Genomic DNA, 21,707 nt, shown 5'->3' with positions numbered 1-21,707 from the left:
CAGCCACATTTTATAACTTATTTTGAGGCAGGTGGTGGAACAGGAGGAGGAAAGTGGAAGCACAGGACAATCCAAATGAGTATTATGTCATTTTCTCAGTCAAAATACATACTCGCCAAGATCCCGGCTGAAAGCACCAGATTCCCTTAACTTCATTTCTTCCTCACATAATTTATCCACATTATGCTTCTCCCTGTAACTCTTGTAGAACTCTTGTAACCGTGCTATGTCCTGACTTCTATCTATGGTTCCAGCTTCTCTTTTAGTCAGCTTTTGCTGAAAATATAAACAAATAACATAGATTATAATAAATTATACCAGACCCTAAAAGAATGGAAGAAGTTTCCTAAAGTGAAGAAACTTAAAAAGAACAGTTAATACTTTAAAAAAATAAAGGGAGAAAAAAAATAAATGTAGATCATAAAATGTTATAATCTCTCTAAAGAGTGCATGTCAAAAATTCTGTTACATTCTGTTAGAACTGACAGTTGTCACTTGTCAGATAGAGTAGAACACATACTGTTATAACAGGATATCTACATGATCTTATATAATCTTAGGGCCGAATGTGAGAGCTTGGCCAACACAGTAGCTGAATTACTGTGGATTCAATCCCTTCACTGAGCAAAAGGAAAGCTTAAAATTTTGACACTCAATATAATCACCTCCATCTTGAACAATATCCTCTGAACCCAAAATCTCCACTATATGATTATTTATTCCTTCACCTTCTTGTTCATCTTCCCCTAAGATCATAACTCTCAAATTCTTGGTAGGACACCAACGGTTTGAAGAAATGTCTCACCACAGTAAAAACATTGACCCTCTTCCATTCTGTGCATGTACTGGTTGTAGGGTAACTGTTTGGCACCCTTACTATGATCTGAATGAGGCTCTGTACTCCCTCCCAATCTTGGAGCTTGAATTCGATTGTGAAGCATTATTGTTGCCAGCCACCTTTTCCCAGTTCAAGAGAAGGGTTACTGGATCCCAATTGAGAGGAATTGCTGAGCGACAAATTCATTTTAACAATTGAATCACCTCAAGAATCAAAATGTGTAGAATAATAGATACCTCTCTTTTCCAACCCACTCAATCGCACAAGCTATCTCCACTGCTCGCGTTATCTCCTTTGGGTCATGCACCTGCATTTGTCACCTTAACTCTGGTTTTAGCCTACAAAGAAAGTACCAACAATTGCCCTTCTAGTATAGCACCTGGTTTGGGCAATGAGGATTTCGAAAGTGTGCACATACTCCCCAATGGAGAGATAGGACAGACATCACCTCATTCTACTTCACTAGGTTTCCTGAGGACACAACTGTGAAGGAGCTTTGGACCCAATTCAAAAAATGGGGGGAGGTTAGGGAGATTTTCATATCTAAACAAAGGAACAAAGGAGGCAGGAGGTATGGGTTCGTGAGATTCAAGGGAGTAGCTCGTGTGAACAGACTGGAGAGGCAGCTGGATAACATCATAGTTGGGGGCCTGAAGTTGTACGTGAACATCCCAAGATATGGGAGGGGAAAGGCGAATCAAAGGAAACATATTGCTAACCAAAGCAAGCAGGAGGGAGGAGCAGACAAGAATGACGGAACAACAGCAACTCCACAATCAGAGACACACACTATGGCACCTCAAAGGACATACGCGGATGCTGTTGCTACACGCACAAACAAGGTCGAACAAAGAAGGAACACCATCACCCCCCAGGTAAACTACGGGAATTCACACTCATCGGTCCAACTCGACATTTTGGCAGGGGAGAAACAATGGTACACAGATGCATGAGTGGGAAGGTTGAAGAAACACGAGCCTTTCGAAAGAGTTGACGAAGAAATCCCATGGATCTTAGGGTCAGATGAGATACCTAAGTATTTAGGTGATGATATGGTCCTCCTTCTTGGCCTCACAGACACAAAAGCCGAGGAGATGATTACAGAAGAAATTGAGCATGGTGCGTCCCTATTTCACACCTTAGAAAAATGGAATCCAGATATGAGGCCTGGAAATAGGATGGTACGGATCCAATGCTGGGGGATTCCATTACTCGCTTGGGACATTGGGAACATAAGTAAAATTGTTGCAGCAATTTGTGACTTGGTGGACATCGATGACGATGTGGAAGAACGGCGGAGGTTGGACAGGGCAAGGATCCTTATCAGAACCCCTTGGCGACCATTAATCCACCATTTAGTAGCAGTCCTCATCGGTGGCGAAACCCACATAGTTCAGTTGGTGGAAGAAACTCACAGCGCAGAAGGAAGGCGAACCCGACACCGGTGGAGCTTCTTTGGGTCATCGGAAGAAATCATATCCGACGGTAGTGACTTCGACACACCATTGACGGGGTACAGCAGTCCTTCGCCGAGGTGTCTCGCCGCCGATTCCATGGATGGAAGCAACATCCGTTGGGTCCAGAAAATACCCAGCGGTCTCCCAGGGAATGAATACCCAGCGGGTATTGAAGGAAGTAGCAAGGCACATGGCTCTATACTTGACCTGTGCGTGACAGAATGTGATAAGGGGACAACCACCGTGCTCGAAGCTGGCCCAATGTCGGAAGAAATTGCCATTAGCGGTGAAGGTGCAGGCGGGAACGCGAAAAGCACTGCCAACGTAGGGGAAAAAAAGGAAAGTGTGTTATGTGAGCTGGCGGGGTGCAGGGAAAGCATTTATGGGAAAGCAGAACATGTCTTGGAGACTGGTCAACAAGAGGTTGAGGGTCAAAATCTCAACGGGTCACAAAAAACTTAATTCAAAAACTCACGTGACCCACACTTGGAACCTACTGGGCCTAATCCTGATTTGGGCCTCACCATCCATACTGAAGGAGAAGCTGCACATTGCGAAGGGGAAAAACACCAAGAGCAGGCAATGGAGAAAGGGAGTGCATTTAAGGTGTATGTAAGGGCCAAGGGGTGCAGAAAGAAAGTGGCCCAACCAAGCTGGACAGAAAACTTACCTGTAAAAATAAAAACAAAAGCTACACATCCCCAAAAACAACCCCGACAAGGAATGCAAACAGCAATTAGAGGCAACCAAGGATACTCAGCCCTCTCAGTTTCAGATTATGATTCAGACTCAATAGATCCTAACTTACAGCCAGAACAAACGAAGACATCAAAAAGTAGGGACCATGGGAGCAACAGATTTATCGAAGAAGCTACAGCGCAATGGGAAATGGCAAAAGATTTGGGGATGACATGGGGGTCAGAACAACCAAAAATCATTGAAAAAATTTCTTCAATGGAGATGAGACAGGAACGAAGCAGAGTTACTGGGAAAAAGAAGTAGTCCATCATGAATATTTTATCCTGTAACGCCAGAGGGTTAGGGAGAGGGGTGAAGTGGACTGCTATCAGAAGAATGGTTCAGAAACACCATGTTGACCTGCTGTGTATTCAGGAGACGAAGAAAGATCACATAGACAGGGCCATATGCATATCTCTATGGGGGGACAGCAATATGAGTTCAGAGACCATGCAGCAAAATTCTAGCATGCCAATCAAGCACCACAAAGTCACAAACAAATAAAAACATACCACTGATACCAGTATGCACAAGTCAAATATCCCAAGCACAATTTTTATCTTACATAAAAGTAGACTCTAAATTTATACCTTGATGACAGACATCAAACCAGTCTTGAATTGCAAAACACCTCGGCCTTCACTGTTGGGGTCCAAATTTTGAGATAATGAATATGCATGCTCACATACTGCAAACAAATAAGAATTATTAGAACAAACAATACGTATCTATAGGTGTTTGTTGGTCAACGTATATATAGGAATTTTCAAGAAAAATGTTTCCAAAGGGATTTTCACATTTTTCACCACTTAAGTTTAACAATTTCCTATCATGCACCACACAAGAAAGCAGAGATAATATGAAACTACAAAACTTCAATTGACTTCAAAACTATGATGTGGCAAAGAAGGTAGCAGAGACCATATATCAGCTTTCTTTTTCATAAATATCTACCCATTTTCTCATCTCTCTTACTTCTTTTCTCCATACTTCCACATCCAAAACATAGTGTCAAAGAAAACCTTAGCTTTCCACCAAAGAAAAAGATATATTATAAACTAATTGCAATTTTAAAGTTTTTATGGTGAACAATTGAGAAATGAGGTAATTTTTATAATTTGCCTCCTCTTTTTTCTTGTTTTGTTGATATGAAAATCCAGTATGCAGAGTTGCAGACAATACCTTCAATGCCAAATAACCCATTTTATGCATCTCAAATATGTTAGAATGAAAAATGGTACATTAATAAATAAAATAAAAACATAAGGAAAACGAAGCAAGATGTGACAAACATACATATTCTTGAGATATTGGGATCATCATCTTCAATTTCATCAGCAACTCTCAAAATTTCATCGATATCCCTATTTTTAGCTAGGGCAGATGGTACATTTCCCGCAATACCACCAACAGGTCGCCCATATGCATCATCACCAGTCCTTTCCCTCCTCAATGCAGCACGAACTAACCGCTCCCAATGTTCCTCAGCTCGAGACATTTTCTATTAATATAAAGTGAAAAACATACAAGTTAATCTTAATAATTCAGAAAACAAATGTCAAAATCAAAAACCATTCCTGCAGGAAAAACATAAGTGCAAATCAAAACAACCAACAATGTAAACAAGAGAAATGTTTGTTAAAATATTACTTCGCCATCCATCCACCAATATTGTCTTATTGTTAAATCTCAAAAGTTGACTTGTACATTACAAAAATGTGGAGTGGAAGATGCAAGCCTCCACACAAAAATCAATTATGAAATGCATGCCGCAATAGAATCATAAGAAATTAAGAACTCCGGTGATGTTTAAAGTGCATTACAGACTACAGAGTAACCATCTCCAACAACCATTACGTTAGGGAGTCACAAAAGCTTCACAGTACTTATTACCTATTGAACTTAAAGGTTCACAACAGCATCAAACGATGAAAAGTTGATGAGAAGAGTTATCGAATCGAGTGGATCCACTTCAACCTCAGCCTATAGCATCAAATCAGTAGCACCAGCAAGCAATCCACTGCAGCAAGACAAATTACCTTCCAATGTTCAGAAAAGCACAAGAAATGCAACAAGAAACTACAAGAACCACCATTTCACATATAAACAGAAGATCACGCGATTCAGACTGAAAGAAGTTTCACGCAGTTCAGAAACTTGAATTTAAACGAAACAAAAAGAAAAACACGAGATCGAAGAGCTTTCGTTTTCGCGCTAATTTTTTTCTCGGAAAAACAAAACACGACGGGAATAGCAAGAGTAAGCGAAGGAAATGGGAAATGGAAAACCTGAAAAACCCTAGGGATAGGGTTTCGAGTTGAAAAAGGAGCAGAATCGCACTCTAATTACTGAAAAGCGGTTTTTGTGCTTTCTGCTCTGTTTGTTTAAAAAAATGCAGTAGTGGAATGGCGAAGACAGAAAAGTGAAAGAAAAGGAAAAGTAGTGGGCAACCGGATCTACCGGTTACAGGCGAATAGCGTTTGGGTTGGTTGGGGTGGGTCGTTCTTCAAGGCAATTACTTTGTACACCATTTAAAGTTCTTGTGCTTCCTCTAAGTTTTTAACGTGGGGAAGTCACAATCAAATTGATTAAGTCATTAGTTGAATATTGATATGTTGGTTGATAGATTAAAAATGAAAAAATTATTATGGCTAATATGATAAAGTGAATAGTAAAATTAAGAAATATTTTTTTGACGTTAAAGGAGTACAATGTCAATATATTCATTGACATAGATTAAAAGATAAAGATGTTGTACATGACATATTTTTTAGTCATCCTGTGAAATTAACCAATGTTTATAATTTGGTATTTTTTTTTTACAGATAGTACATACAAAATAAACAGGTACAAGTTGTCGTATTGTTGGTGTAACACCAACGGGGATGACATTCTGGACAATGGTCTCGAGACATTTTCCTCATATGTGATACACTCCCTGAAGTTATTGTTACCAATAGAGATATAACATTGATGAATGCAGTTTGTATTCCCTAAGGCTACCAATTTGTTGTTTCAATTTTCACATTAATAAGAATGTGAAGACAAAGTGTAAAACCCTGGTTGGTAAAAAAAAATGCATGGGATTATGTCATGAAAACCTGAAGGAATTTGGTGGATTGTCCTTTTGAACAAGAGTACGATGAATGCCTTGAGAAATTTGAAATTGTTTGTTCATCATGGTCAATGTTTGTTGACTATGTCAACCAAACATGGTTGATCCCCCCACAAAGAAATATATTGTTAAAACCTGAACGAATAAGGTGATACACTTAGAAAACACAACAACTAACAAGTATGCAAATTGGGGTTGTTAGACGATGAGGATTTGGGTGGTGGTTTAGATTGGAGGAAATAGAAGCGCATGGCAGAGATAGACGCGACTGGGGTAGTCGTAATTGGAGCAGATGGAGGAGCAGCGCTGGCGATGAGGCTCCTCCGATGAAAGGAAATTTTTTTCTACTACTTTCACCTCCATCCAATGCTATGCAGTCAAGTACAATACTACTACATACACAATTGCTCACGATGATCCAAGTTGATTCTCAGTTGAGGTGATGGATTTGAAAGCAGGATATAGGAGAACTAAACAACCTCTTGTTCTTCGACGACACATTCGACCTTGCTTTCTCTTTCTCAATGTTTGTTTTATTATTGTTTATTTAAATTGATTCTAGCGACTTTTAACCGTAAGAAAATTTAAATTTGATTTTAAAATAAATTTTGGCGATTTTTGAGTCCTCACGTATCGTGTCATCAAATATTTAACGAGCACGTAATAACTTAACTAACACATGGATCTAAAATAAAACTTTTTAAATATCAGAAAGTAGATGTGAAGAAAAAAATTACCACAGATCAAACACAAAATTAAGTATATATCACGAATAAAAAACATATTTAAGTCTATATATATATATATATTTATATATATATAATTCTCTATAAAAAAAATTATGCATTAGACTTGTTTAGTTTCTATTGGTATTAGTAGACCAAAACAATACATGTAGACTTGGAAGATTAGCATTTACAAAAATATTGAGAAGTTGATTATGATTTATGGTGATGAGGTAAAATCTCCTATCCATTTTTTATAACATAATTATAAACTAATTAATTTCAATATATTATTTTTTAACAAGTCTTAAAGAATACTATCTTCACATGGTGTCCAAATTTAATTAGATTTTTTGTTAAGCGATTAAAATATTAACTTAAGAATATGTTTTTTTATTAAGAAGAATCCATATATTGAATGATTATGTTTGTAATGTTGTTTATTTATAACTAGAGTTTGAATAATCAATATTATGTTTATTTATTTTTAATATTATGTGTAGATATTTTTAATTTACTTGTAATAATTATTTAAATTAATTTTTTTATTTATATATTAATTTTATACATTAGTAAAGTGAGGATCGTAAGTGCTGTATGAGCATATTAACACTCGGCGGGTGCAGGAATGCAGATTAAAGTTGCTGGGGCTAGGTACAGGGTTTTTTTTTTTAACACAGATATGACGACAGGTACTATAAGATCCTAACCAGGCTATACTTATTTTCATCCCACACAGAAAGCAAGCTAAATATCGGTTAACAAACCGGTCTCTTAATTTTGCATTCTCCTATGCAGTTTGTCAAATTGAAATAATTTTCATTGATGTTCCAAATAAACAAAATTGTTCCTAGTTACAACATACAACTAGGATACCAAAATTGTGCTCAAATTGTTACTGCAATCAACGAAATGTAGAGCATATAATATAATTAAGCCCTGTGTAGACAAGTTATTCCTTGTTGCGAGAAGAGCGCCCTTTCCTTTGACCTCCAAGAATACGAGAAATTTGCAAACCTCGACTGAATGCTTGGTTGAACAACATACGGGTCTGAAATTCCGAAACAAAAGGAAACCAAGCCAAGAAGGCAACAGGAGTAAACAAAAGCAAACCCATGACAATCTCATAACCACGAGCTAGAGTTTTTACGGATCCCCAAAATCCAGCTCGGCGTACTAGAGGCTTTAATGCTTGTGCAATCTGCAAAATAAAAACAGTGACAAGGAAAACTAAAAACAAGTAAACTGAGGGAAATAAGGGTAAAACAATTGTCCAATTAATGGGAATCCCAAACCATACCACACTAGGATTCATTGCAGACAAGTGCTTCGATAAATTGATGTGTATAATTTTTACATGTCAACGAGTCCAATCTTTACATTTTCATAATCAGACATCGTTTCATGGATGAGAATATAGCAAATAAGTCCAGAGCAATAAATTATTCAGTGCAGAGTAAAAAGAAAGAGCATTCACCTGTAGCATTCCCCAACCAGTTGGCATGAAGGCAAGAATGCAAACAACAATGTCCTGAATTGTCATATGAGGTAGGGCAATCATGGTGACTAGAATTGAGATAAATGTTAAGAATATCAACCCCTTTATTAGCCGGAAGACAAGTTGAAAATCTGCACTGAACTTTCGCCTCCCGACAGACACCGTCTGACACAAAATGGAAAAAAAAAATCAGAAAGAAAGCAGAAATTTACTCCAAGAACAAGCCTTTTTGACATATATAGGATTCTAACATGAATTTCACCGGTCTTGAATATTCTCCAAGAGAAAGCACTTGCTCTTGGGGATACAAAATATCTTCACCGGTCATCATTATGTTATATGGCTAATTGTAATGATACAAAATAACAAGAAACATAAATTTCATACTTTACAATAAAAATTTTAAGCAAACAATCCATAAAACATCTAACAAAAAAATTAACTTTGAAAGGCCAATTCGACCTGTCTCTTAACTTCCTGGGTTAGTGGGCTGTATACGTTGAAAAGTTTAGTTATACGTCTGATCCTTTATATATAGAAATAAATGAAAACATTTTTTTCATTCTAATCATAACAAATGTGATATTATTTTTAAATTATTAATTGTTAATTTTCTTTTATATTCTTAAGTTATTATGAAATCTATAAATAAAATATTTCCTCATTTGTCATAAAAGTAAATATTTTTATTCAACTATTAACAATGAGTCATATATATATATATATATATATATATATATATATATATATATATATATATATATATATATATATATATATATTTAATAATAATTAACAAATCTGTTCATACATGTTACTACTAATTATATACTATTTTTTAATAATATAAGTCATCATTAATCATATTCTAATCCAAAGACATATATATTAATTAATGGATCCGTTAAGAGTGTCTTTTTATCAAATATTTTTATGTATACAAATTATATTCTGTGTATTGTTACAAGTCTTTATTTATCCATCCACATATCTAATTAATAACATTAATTATTATTAATAATATAATATAAAAAATATTTATATATAATATATAATCAAAATAAAATTTGATGAGTTTTAGTTATTATCATATCACGAGTTATTCCTCTATTTCCATGTATTTGATTTTCCTTCCGTTATATTTGAACTTAGAGTTGATTTAGTTCAAATTTCTTTTCCGGATGTTTCTAGTCTCAATAATGGATAAATTTTTTTAAACTAAAAAAAACTTTAAAATAAGTTTTTTTTTAAAACAAATAAATTTTGTTTCTTTAAAAAATTATTTATTTTAAGTAAAAATAATATAGACAAACACATGAAAAAATGAGTACTTGTTATAATATGTAAATTTTTTAATAGCAATCTTTTGAAACAAATCAAGACGTGTTTTTTTTATTATTTAAAATAAAACTTAATTTTAATATTATGTATAAAACTAATAAATAATTAATTAAGTAATTGTACGATTAATATGTTGAAATTAAAGTTGAATCATTTAAGTATTATCTTAAAATTATTGACATAAATAATTATTAGTCAGATTTTACTTTATATATAAATGAACTTTATATTAATTAAGACTCTTTAAATAACATTTTTTATTATAAATTAAATATTTAAATAAAAAATTCCAACCCATTTAATAATTTCCTAGATATGTCCCTGGTTACATGTCTTATTCTAATCTCATGAACTGCACATTTCATATATTTTTTATTTTCCAAATATATTTATAATTTCCATTTTTAATTTAATTTAATAACTATTTCAGAAAAATATGTCTTAACTATTTCAAATCACTAACCGTTTATGTTCATCCTATTTTATTATTCGTCGATCTCTTTTAATCTATAAAGTTTATCCTTCTTTTCAAATTGAATTTCAATAGTTATTTTTTCTAAATAAAAAAGTCAATAGTCCTCTGTGTATATAGATAGAACATTAATAACATCTCTCGAGAAAAAGAAATGTGAGCGACACTTTATATATGACTTTATTTAAAAAAAATTCTTTTTGATGGATAAAAATTTAATGTAATCTACCAAAAATTTAATTTTTAATAAATTATAACAAATCATAATAAGAATCTTTGAGGGAGAATATGAAAAAAGTGTGCTAGCATTTTTCAAACAAATAAAACATTAATAACATTCACATTTGATCAATTCAATAAAATAATGAAATTATAACACTAAGCGTATAAATAAAATTGATATTAGATTATTTTAATTTAATTAGTTTCTAGGATTTATTGTCCATAATAATCTCACACGATTCAAATATAATTGTCTTAAAGGAAAAATATATGTGCTCTAAAACAAACATAATAAGAAAATTATATTTAATAAGAAAATTATATTTTATGAATGGAGTAGGAAAAAATTATTTATTCAATCTTATCTTAATCATTAAATGGCTGCTAAAAGTTAGATTTTTTATATAAAGTATTTAATTTAATCTTCTTATTTTTTGAAATTAATTTAATATTTCAAATTTTTGTGACATTAAATAATTTATATAAAAATCATAAAATAAAATATTTTTAAGATTTGAAAGACTTATTCAGAAAAAGAATATAATTAATTTTAGGTAAACATTTAAAATCAAATAAGTAATTTATTATAATAATTGAAATATTACTAAAGTAATAAAAAATATAATATAATTAGTAACTTTACATAATTAATATCACAAAAAATAATACTACATACGTAAGGTTCAAAATATTGTTAAATAATATCCTAAAAAAATATTGTTAAATAAAATAAAATGCTCATGAAGACATCAATTGGCAAGGTTCAAAATTCCCCTGAGCAGTCGTACCTTGAAACGGGAAATCACAAGAATCGACTTTTTCGGAGACGAGTGCCACGTGTTCATCACGAATGTGCAATCCAAACCGTCCATTCACCAAATCACCATCTAGCCGTCTAATTTATTCCTGACCCACTATATAACCCCTTTTGATTGGGAGGAGCACCTCACAGAAGCATAATCTTCAGCGATAATAACCAGAATTTTCGAGAAAAAAAAAAAAAGAAAATCAAGAACTTGGGGGTTTTCTCTCAGATTCGTGAAAATCTCGAAAGAGGAATACGATTTCAGCCGTAGTTCGATTCCCTTAAGATCAAACCCTAAATCTAATATTCTCCCTTCCGAATATATTTCAGAGAAAAAAAAAAGGAATTTAGGGTTTCGGTCTCTCTTTACCGGTGCCGGTTTTCGCGATCGGCGATACTACCTTATTCTTGACAGTTCGTTAGAAATCGTAACGATTTATAGCCCGAACCGTTAGGCCTAGGGTTTCGTTAAGATGAACGACCAATCGCAGATGATTATGAATTTGAACCAGATGAACCAACCTCAGGTTATGAATCAGGTGAAGCCTCAGATGCTCTCGCACAATCAGCAAGCGCAGCAGCCTCAAATGAAGACATCGCAGATTATGATGAACCATTCTCAGCCTCAGCCTCCGATGATGAATCGTGGATACAACAAGGTTTGGTCTCAGCATCCTCCTCTGGACCCTAACATGAAGTTTCAGAACCCTATGAAACCGAACTACTGGAGTAACTGGAAGGGGAAGAAGGTAACTGACAAACGCAAGGACCCTAGAAGAATGGAAAAACCCATTCCAAGTGGAATCGCTACTCTTAGTATTTCCAACAGCGGTGTCGTCGGTTACCAGCCCCCAACGCTGCACGAGTTGCAATCGCAAAATCGCTTAAAAGCGCGTAAGTTCTATCCTAAGAAGAAGTTTAATAATAGATTCGCTCCTTATGCCCCTAGGAATACGACGTCGTTTATTATTCGTGCCAAGAAGTCCGGTGGCATAGCATCGCTTGTGTCGCCTTGTCCTGTGACCCCCGCAGTGCTGCCTACGCCTATATTGTCGCCGTCAAGGGAGGTGTTAGGGGATATGGCTAAGGAGGAGTGGGGTGTTGATGGATATGGATCGATGAAGGGTTTGATTAGGCTTCGATCGCCGGGTAATGAAGCTGATGTTCATGATTATGAGGATGAAGAGGACGGTGGGTCCAGTGAGAGTGATGTAGAGGAACATGTGGAGGTGGAGAGGAGGCTGGATCATGATTTGAGTCGGTTCGAGATGATATACCCGAATTATGGAGGTGAGTATAATAATGTGTTAGAGAATAGGGTTGATGATCAGGATTCCCATATAGCTCAATTGGAGGAAGAGAATTTGACTTTGAAGGAGCGCCTTTTCCTGATGGAGAGAGAGTTGGGCGATCTGCGAAGGAGGTTGCTGTTTCTTGAGAGGCAGAATCAAGCTGTGGAGGATGTGAACGAGGAAGTTGTGGAGAATGGATCTGATAATGAGAGTGAGGGTGGATCGGATGTTCCAGTTCTGGGAATTGAGAACAATGTTGAGATGGCTGACTCGCTGCCGGAAAGTGGGAGAGTTGGAAATGTTGAGGCTGGTGCTAAGTTGGATAATGATGGCGTATTGGAGGCTGAAGGTGTAGATGATATTTTTATGGAAGGGTCTGTTCCAAATGAGGCTATTGCGAAGAAGGATGAGATCAGAGGTCATGAAATGGGGGATGATTGTGTGTTTGATGAAGTGAAGGAGAAGGATGAGCAGCAGGATGAAGTAGTGACACAACAGTGTTTGACAGATAATTTTTTTGCAAAAGATAATGATGTTATGGATAACAAAGAGAGTGATGATTTTGAAATGCTGAACAGAAATGAAGAATCAACAAGTCAAGGAGCAACAGATGAAAACACAAATGACTTGGTCTTAAATGAGAAGGATGGAAGCAAGAATCAAGTAGTTGGGACAAGCTTAGAGACCACTTCCGGAGATGATAATTTGTCTGTCCCATGTTAGCAACTTAAGTTGTTCATCTGAATAGACTTTTGAGGGGAAGGCTAGAGTAAAATTAATTCTACAACTTTTTAATACATAAATGTTGGTAATTTGTAGATCGTATGTTAGTGGTTTACTTTTATTTTGTGGCTATATATTTTTTTAATTTGTATGTTTTGGTAATATGAAAGATTGGGGAGGACTAGTGGTTTTGTTCTTCGTTGTCATATCTCATGTACATTAATGAGGGCCATAATGGCTAGGACCTTATTTTCCTTCGTTTTCTTTTTCCTTTCTGGGGTAGAGTTTGGTTGGGTAGGTCTTTCAAAAAATAGTAAGAGAGATCCTTAGGTTTGCAGGTTCATTTGTGTACAAGGGATTTAAGTGTATGCCAAAGTGTTATCCTAATTAGCATGTAAAGAACCTGTGAATTTGTGAGGAGAACTAATGACACTATGTACTGAAGCTACTTTTAGTTAATTTCATGCATCAATTGATTTTGTATATTTTATTGGTTGTTTCTGTTGATTATTTATCCTCCCTTCTCTTAATGAGTGTCTTTTTTTAATTAAAAAGTTATTTGTGATGCTCACTGTTTACCATAATGAACTTCATCAGACAATGCTGAATAGAATCAATCCTTTTTAACGAGGAAAGCTTTTCATAAAGGACCAATTATAGTTTTTTCTTCCAATATACTACTACTATCATTCACTTACATGTAATGCTAGGTTCTTGAAATATTCTTATTTACAAGTTGTGTAAGTCACATTTAGCTTGATTGATTTTTGGATAGATTCTGATTATGCATGAGTTTCTCTTTCACATGTAAGTGAATGATTGCTTTAACATAATGTTTGGTGGCTTTGGACTCCAAGTTTGATAGAAAGCAGTATTTCTGCCAGATTTAACTACGATGGGATATCTGGTTTCACAAATGTGCCAATTGCTACTGTGTTGGATATTCCCGAGGAATTAGATGGATGATGCAGGGGTTCGATATTATTGTGAGGGTTGGCTCAGAAAAGGATGCAGGGATGCTATTTTAGAAAGAGAAAATGGAAGTGTTTTTGCTGGTATTTTCTCTAATATTTCTGGTTTTCCTATTCTCCTTGAACTTCAAATGCTTAATTAAATACATTTTACAGTTGTGTATTTGAAAGCCATCTATTCTTTTGTTTTTAATAAAAAAATATTGACCTTTGAATTTAATTCATGGGCATCCGTTACTTATGATCATTTTTCTCATGTCTGTTACATTCTTCACTGTTTATCTGTTTTTACTTTTTATCTATTCTGGTGCATATATATTTTAATTCTAACCATTGTTTTTTGTGTTTACAGATACTATTTGCTGCTAGGCTATACAAGTCAAAAGGTGTAAAATATGCCTGTGACAAACAGTTTCGTAAATCTTGTAGTTACGTGGTATTAAGAGTTTGTAGTGCATCTCAAAAAGACAGGGCAATATAAAGTTAGGAATTGGCGTGGAATACGTAATAGCTGCTGCTTCATCTTGTCCGCAGACACTATTCATGCCTGCAGGCTCTGCACAACTGCACTTGGTGTCTTAGCAAAACCAAAAGAATTGTTTGCTGAGATCATTGGTCTTTTCTTAATTTTGTGCCTCAACGAGTTCAATGTGACTTGGTATTATTCAGTCATGTGTCCAGGAATTGCTTGTATGGTGAAGGAGCCGATTTCGTGATTTCAGTCTTTTCTTTGTCTTATTAGCTACTCTTTCAGCATGTTACGTAGCAAGTATCACTTAAATTGAATGCTTGACCTGTGACTTTCATGCTGTTGATCATGTTAATGGTGTTTTTCTTTTCTTTCTTCTCTTGGCCCGGTTCGAAAGTAGTGTTTCTTTTAACGTTCCTTTATCCCCGTTGCATTCTGTCTCAAGTTGTGGTTAAAGTGTTGGCCCGTTTTGTGGTGATTATTTAATTAAAAAAAATAATGATTTATAAAATTTACAGATAAAATATTCGGTGTCGGCAAAAATATTAGTTTTATTCAATTTCGTTCGTGAATAATAAATGAAAATATAATACCTGCGAGGAAATAATTCTTTTAACTTAAAAGAATCTGAAAAATAATGACTTTTTTAAATAATTCATTTTAACCATTAATATATGATGCCTTGAAAATTCATAAAAAAAAAAAAACAAGCGTGTGATTATGTTAATTGAATAAATTAATCCTAGAAATTATTTCTTACACTAGAATATCTTTACAGATATTGTGCAATAAATGAATGGCTTTCTAACAACAAACATGGAGTACAGTAATCTGGTTGTGTGGATATTGAAACTTGAGGGTGGCGCAGAAAAGCGATATTCTACCTATATATTGTTTCCGGGCATGCCACGTATTCAATTTGATCTTGGCGCCACATAACAGAATTTAGCTTGAGCTTGCATACAACAAGTAGAATGGCTCTGAAACTTGTAAATCTAGGGTTTCACTCATCGATCCCGTGTTCTCCGAGGCCCTTGAAAGATCGGTTCGTGGTTCGGTGCTCTAAAGTGGAACAAATATCGTTTACTGAATCTGAAAACTCACTCATCGAAGCCCTTCTTGGCATTCAAGGACGCGGACGTTCTTCTTCTCCTCAGCAGCTCAACGTCTCTATCTCTCTCAGACACGTTTCTTCAATTCCTTTTTGAATTCAGCATTCATTTTGTTTTTTATTCGTCTTTCAGGCGTGCTGTTCAAGTCCTGGAACGTTTAGGGGGTGTACCTGATCCGGTTCGTCTTCAATTTCATCGCATTCTCATTGTTTTACTTCCAAGTTTCTTTTCCAATATGGTTTTTAAACCTTCCTTCCTTCCCCTTAAATTACTAGTAGACAATGTGTTTCATTAAACAAAAATACTAAACTGAGTGACGTGGTTTCGGATTTTTTTATTATTTTAATTTCATTAGTTTTAGAGACTAAAGTCACAATGAATCACAACTAAAATAAATTAGCTAGTTATTCTTGCACATATTTTTTTCCAGTAGTTGGAAGTTTGGAACCGAGCATACTACTAGGCAAGACAAATTTCCGTTGGTCCATGAAATTTAATTCTGCAGACAAACTCAAATTTGATCGAGGGTCGCTGGCAGCTAATTTTCACCACAAGACCTGGAACTGCATCGCCCATTCAGTTTCTGTCTTGCCTTATTTTTTTTTTCTGAATGTCCAATGAAACATATTTTCCAATTTTATTTATTTTTACTTATATTTTTATTATTGTCTAGATTATACCACGTGTCTTTGAAAAAAAATACACATGATCGGATAATTGCTTCAGAAAGGTTATTGAAATTTAGTTATTATCGAATCATCATAAAGTCGACTACCATGTCAGCAAATTGTTCGCCCACTCAGCCTTTTCCAATAGTACTTGACTGTAGATTGTATGATTTGGATCCGATTAAAAAATAGAAGTTTGAAACTACTATTAGTATTATTATGATGATGGTGATAACAATTTGAGTATTTTACAGCTGTTCAAAGTTTAAAGGTCATTATAATTATTATTATTATTATTATTTTGACATATATTATTATTATTATGAAACACAAACCTTATGAAAAGCTTCTTCATCTTGGAACACATGGATTCATCTTCAATTCTTGGAACGACTATTTCATTCAGTATCATGAAAACCATAAGGTGAATAACACAGGAGGAAGCAACAGTCTTAATCAATACTGATATCAACTCCCTAAGGGAAAGCAAAACATATTATCCTTTACTACATGTAATACTGTCTGTACATTTAGGCATATTGAACTGAAATTTTCTTAGACTTGATAATAGCCTACCAGAACAAGTGTCATGGCCTGTTCAAGACAGACTCTGTAAATTGCTTGATGATGTGTCTCAATGTGGCATTTCATATTGCTCTTTCGGAGAACCTTTGTCGGGGTTGTTTTTTTAGTGTATTTCAAGAGATTTATCTTCGAACAAATGATCCACGCGTATGCAATATTGTGTCATTTTCTGATGCTATTGGTGAGCTCAAAGTGGAGGTAATACTAAATAACTTCTGTTGAAGATATGATAAATTTAATATACATTTGTGTAAAATTCAACTTTATTACTCTTTTTTTTAATACTTGGTAACACTATGACACTCACTGTAGCCATTTAGCTTAAGAAGCTTTGCCAATAGTCCATATTAGTAAATGAATTGTGCTAGCACTTCATCTTTTTTTTTTTTTTATCAGTTCGTAACACTTCATCTCATACTATTTAGCACTTCTCTACTTTAAATTCTTTAGCATTTACTAATCAGTACTCACTTTGTAAGGATTATTTCTTTTGTAAGGGTTGTCCCCCACTTATATACTATATCTTGGTCTTATCTCTAGCCAATGTAGGACTGGAGTTTTTTCCAATAGTTTTTATACATCTAGCATGATGGTTGAAGTCCCATTTATGTTTGCACTTATTCATACAGAGAATTTGATATCATATCTCTGTACATATATTTTGTCATCTCTGTTCTTCCATCTATCGAAAATTTGGTTTGTTCGATCTATCTACCCTACTCCATATAGTTGGATAAAGGTTTAGTTATTGTAGTTCTTGTTTTTATGTCTTTCAATTTACACAGGCAGCAGCATCAATTGAAGATGGAAAAAGAATCCTTTTTAGGTTTGACAGAGCTGCTTTTTCTTTTAAATTTCTTCCATTTAAAGTTCCGTATCCAGTTCCATTTAGGCTACTGGGAGATGAAGCAAAGGGTTGGTTAGACACCACATATTTGTCGAGTTCAGGAAACCTTCATATCTCAAAAGGAAATAAGGTGATTAGGCATTTTCAGTAAAAACATCATTCTAGTAGTCTTTTGTTCCATTCCCTGAGTAAAATTCTTAATTGTCAATAACATAAAGTATTTCTATATATGCTTTATATTTCTAAGAATTATTAGCAACATATCTATAGTGCAGGGAACCACATTTGTGTTACAGAAGCAAACTGAACCTAGGCAAAGGTTATTGACAGCTATTTCCTCAGGGAAGGGTATTAAAGAGGTCAGAGTGCTGATTTATTATTTTTTAAAACATAACTGGAACGTTTCAATTGTCAATGTTTTTCACACTCTTAATTCCAACAGGCAATAGATGAACTTATTTCCTTAAAGCAGAATATTGGCCAAGAACCAGAACTAGAAGACGGTGAGTGGCAGATGATGTGGAATTCACAGGTCAGATAGGAACACCAATAATTAATCACTTACTAATTTGATGTTTTTTTTTTGGACAATGATGATTGAAGCTTATTAAAATGGGTACATTTTTTGTTGCAAAGTTTGCCTATTCTTATTTAAGCAACTTATTATCTACAGACTGTGACGGATAGTTGGATAGAGAATGCTGTCAATGGGCTGATGGGCAAGCAGGTATCAGGTTCATCTTTTGCATTTATGTTGTGTTTGGTTTAGAGGATGGATATAGAAGAAAAATATTTGAATTAAAGTAGAGTGAAGGGTGTAGGACCCACATAAAACCAACATTATTTCTCTCCTATTTCTCTCACCCTCCCCTCAAACAAACACAGCTTTACTTTGATTTCCACATATGCTGCCTCAAATCTTCAGTGTATATTATGATGGCTGTTGCAGATTATCAGGAAGAATGGAGGAATAAAGTTTCTGGTTGATATCTTGCTTGGGCTTAAGTTCTCCATGAGTGGAAATTTTGTGTAAGTTTCCACTGTTTCATGTTTACGAATGATGTTCATGAGAGGGTCATCAAAACAAAGGAAGTAGGAAGGCATTTAGTGGCAATGACAGAACCAGCCTCTCTGCCTTTGGTGGCGACTATAGACAAATAGTGGAGAACCTTTGGATAGTTAAGGGGCTAGATCTAGAATTTGTGAACGAAGAGGAAGGTGGGTCTTCGGCCTTGGACAAGGATAAGCTTAAAGCCATAGGGCACATACCCGCCACCTCCAGAGAGTACATGTGCTAAGGCTTCGAGGTAAAGGTATTTTAAGGGAATCTAAGGAATTGAGAGAATAGAAGTACTAGTTAGAACCCGGGTAAGCATGCTAGGCAATGCTTAATGTATGCTTGGAATTCTTTGCCAAAGCTAACTTTATAACAGGGTATTTATAGGTAGGAGAATTTCTGCGAGGACATTAATGGGAATATGTAGAATGACTAAATTTTTAGTTTTACAGTGAGACTATGAGAGCTTATTTAGGTTGTCACGATGGGTTGCCTGTACTAAGCGGCTGAGACAAAGGATCTTTTATGAAATGTGTAGCTTTGATTCTTAAGGGCATGGTTGAAGTTAGGGTAGGGCTCTTGTCTTTCTTAGGATGTTATTGTGACATATATCTTGATATATGCTTAATGTATGCTTGGAATTCTTTGCCAAAGCTAACTTTATATAACAGGGTATTTATAGGTAGGAGAATTTCTGCGAGGGCATTAATGGGAATATGTAGAATGACTAAATTTTTAGTTTTACTGTGAGACTATAAGAGCTTATTTAGGGTGTCGCGATGGGTTGCCTGTACTAAGCGGCTGAGACAAAGGATCTTTTATGAAGTGTGTAGCTTTGATACTTAAGGGCATGGTTAAAGTTAGGGTAGGGGCTCTAGTCTTTCTTAGGATGTTATTGTGACTATATCTTGATATGTCAGCTATTTTATAGGTCATGAACTAATTGCTTTTCTCATAAGATTATAACGATATTTTTGCCTCTTTGCGCGGAAGGAATATTCTTTAATTGAAATGGTTGACTTATTTAAAGAGGACAAAATTTAGGTACAATTCTTTAAATATTTTTTATACTGTTCTCAAATTAAAATTGACATTAAGATCAGCACCGATTCTGAGATGAAACTCTAAATAAGACTAAAAGTATTTAAAGAACTCCAACTACGTTTTGCCCTTAAAAAGCTACAGGTAAAGTTTCATGGTTCAACCTATTGGAAAATCAGTTTATTGAAAAAGAGGGGGCCGATCATTAGGATCAGTGGTTAAGAATCTCAAAGATGTCCTGAATGATGGCCGAGGAAGAATTTCAAATCTATCCTGTGTGTTTGTCCATTTTAGATGATCAAGTTCATTAAACATTTTTGGCAATAGTTTGTGAACGAGTATTTAGGAAAGAGATTCTAGAAACTAATTTGAAGAAAGGAATAACTGAGGGGAAGATCAAATGACAATGAATGTCAATGGAAAGATCCTGCTGATGAAACAAGCACGGTCTTTGCATTGATGAAATAAAGCAATGCTGCAACTGTATGTAAAATTCCTCCAAAAATATAGGCTGTATTTTATCAAGCCGTATTTTGCTAGATAAGTAGGTATGCAACTGATATATGACAATCTGATGAGTAAACCACAGTACAGTTGCCTGGATAGGAGTGAGTTCTAGTGACAGCGAATAACTTGATGGGCACAGATTAGAAAAACAAAGTTCATCCATGTATCCATTTATCTCTATACGTGTTCCTTGAATTATCTGTTTGAAAATACGAGCCCCACCGAATGTTCTTTGATAATTTGCGACAAATTTGACAGAAAAACTGGCTCCGGAGTGTATGACGTTACAATGGATGATGCAGCCATAATTGGTGGTCCATTCGGATATCCCCTAGAACTGAAAAACAACTTCATATTGGAGCTTCTGTAAGATGACTTCATATTCTCTCTTAATCCATCCAATATATGCAGATCACGTTTATTTGGTTCAATTTTTGGGATATGGAGAGAGCAAAATCCCTTCTCATCTAATTTTTGCTCCCTCCAATATTGTGAGGATTTGGAGCGAAGGAGAAAGAAATTTAAAATATTTCTATTGTTCTACGTATGTTTTAAAATTTAAAATTATAAGATACAAAAATAAATTTATTTTAAAACCTTTTTTCTTTCTCTGTGAACCAAACAAGAAAATAACTACCTTACTTCCCCTCTTCTTAACCAGACATAATGTTTAGTTAAAATCCCCCTCAATTAAAATTCCTTAAAAATGGTTTTTGAAAATTGATTAAAAACTAGATCAAATTAAAATATTTTGCATATCTCTTATGTCCCTCACTAGTTGAATTTTCCTTGCAGATACAGTGACGAGAAGCTCAGAGTTAGCCGGGGAATCAATAATGTTATTTTCGTACATGTTCGTACAGATGCATTGAGGTGACCTAATATATATGTGATTGTTTAGAAAGAATAGAAGAAATCGTTGCGGGTGAAAATTTGTGATCAATTGTGTACATGGATGTACTACTTGTTCAGCTTCCAGTTCAAGTTGGTTTATTCAATCTTCCATAGTCTTTCAATCTGAGAGAACTGTTCATAAAAAATGATGTTTCAAAGAATTATATTCTGCATTTCGAGGAATTATAATACAAAAACTATACTAAACTTTTTACCTATTATAATTATAATTTATGATTGATTATTAATTTAAAAAATTTACATTACCAATGCATATAAATTAGTATTTTCCACCACCCCGGTTTCTTTTGGTACTCCATCCAAACATAC

General features: G+C 34.7%; 3 protein-coding genes and 1 pseudogene across 5 annotated transcripts in view; 2 read left to right on the top strand and 2 right to left on the bottom strand.

The window, feature by feature from the left end:
- The window catches only part of LOC114369909 (callose synthase 9-like), a 54,458-nt gene extending 49,012 nt beyond the window's left edge, over positions 1 to 5,446 (bottom strand). Inside the window, exons 1-5 of the mRNA XM_028327185.1 lie at positions 5,322 to 5,446; positions 4,927 to 5,053; positions 4,330 to 4,534; positions 3,624 to 3,721; positions 113 to 276 (exon numbers count right to left, since the gene is read on the bottom strand). Coding sequence (XP_028182986.1) covers positions 113 to 276; positions 3,624 to 3,721; positions 4,330 to 4,531 — 464 coding nt within the window. The 5' untranslated portion in view covers positions 4,532 to 4,534; positions 4,927 to 5,053; positions 5,322 to 5,446. The remainder of the gene's footprint in view (positions 1 to 112; positions 277 to 3,623; positions 3,722 to 4,329; positions 4,535 to 4,926; positions 5,054 to 5,321) is intronic.
- Positions 5,447 to 7,646: 2,200 nt separating this feature from the next.
- On the bottom strand, positions 7,647 to 8,695 carry LOC114369552 (callose synthase 3-like). 2 transcript variants are annotated; one of them, XM_028326780.1, is made up of 3 exons: positions 8,623 to 8,695; positions 8,351 to 8,536; positions 7,647 to 8,074 (listed from the first exon to the last, which is right to left on the bottom strand). In XM_028326780.1, exons 2-3 carry the CDS (start codon positions 8,432 to 8,434, stop codon positions 7,826 to 7,828), a joined length of 333 nt encoding a protein of 110 aa, XP_028182581.1. In that variant the 5' UTR covers positions 8,435 to 8,536; positions 8,623 to 8,695; the 3' UTR covers positions 7,647 to 7,825. The 2 variants fall into 2 exon arrangements, with proteins under 2 accessions (XP_028182581.1, XP_028182582.1); XM_028326781.1 differs by lacking the exon at positions 8,623 to 8,695 and having other exon boundaries at positions 8,351 to 8,599.
- Positions 8,696 to 11,360: 2,665 nt separating this feature from the next.
- Positions 11,361 to 15,042, top strand: LOC114369901. Its single transcript, XM_028327177.1, has 2 exons — positions 11,361 to 14,281; positions 14,550 to 15,042. The coding sequence occupies exon 1, from the start codon at positions 11,685 to 11,687 to the stop codon at positions 13,224 to 13,226; it is 1,542 nt and encodes a 513-aa protein (XP_028182978.1). The 5' UTR covers positions 11,361 to 11,684; the 3' UTR covers positions 13,227 to 14,281; positions 14,550 to 15,042.
- Positions 15,043 to 15,464: 422 nt separating this feature from the next.
- Positions 15,465 to 21,625, top strand: LOC114369903 (annotated as a pseudogene). Its single transcript, XR_003657737.1, has 11 exons — positions 15,465 to 15,833; positions 15,904 to 15,956; positions 16,284 to 16,357; positions 17,113 to 17,229; positions 17,817 to 18,008; positions 18,154 to 18,237; positions 18,321 to 18,410; positions 18,552 to 18,605; positions 18,828 to 18,907; positions 20,742 to 20,849; positions 21,279 to 21,625. The product of XR_003657737.1 is annotated as a probable plastid-lipid-associated protein 12, chloroplastic (transcript).
- Positions 21,626 to 21,707: the final 82 nt, after the last annotated feature.

Source organism: Glycine soja, chromosome 10, assembly GCF_004193775.1.
Source record: "Glycine soja cultivar W05 chromosome 10, ASM419377v2, whole genome shotgun sequence".
NCBI lineage: Eukaryota > Viridiplantae > Streptophyta > Magnoliopsida > Fabales > Fabaceae > Glycine > Glycine soja.
This window is presented reverse-complemented; position numbering and strand designations above follow the sequence as displayed.

Coding starts and splice junctions, on each gene's coding strand:
- LOC114369552 (XM_028326780.1), bottom strand. CDS start 8,434: ATGATTGCCCTACCTCATATGACAATTCAGGACATTGTTGTTTGCATT. Junction 8,075..8,350: donor CTGGTTGGGGAATGCTACAG/GTGAATGCTCTT, acceptor TTTATTTTGCAG/ATTGCACAAGCATTAAAGCC.
- LOC114369901 (XM_028327177.1), top strand. CDS start 11,685: ATGAACGACCAATCGCAGATGATTATGAATTTGAACCAGATGAACCAA.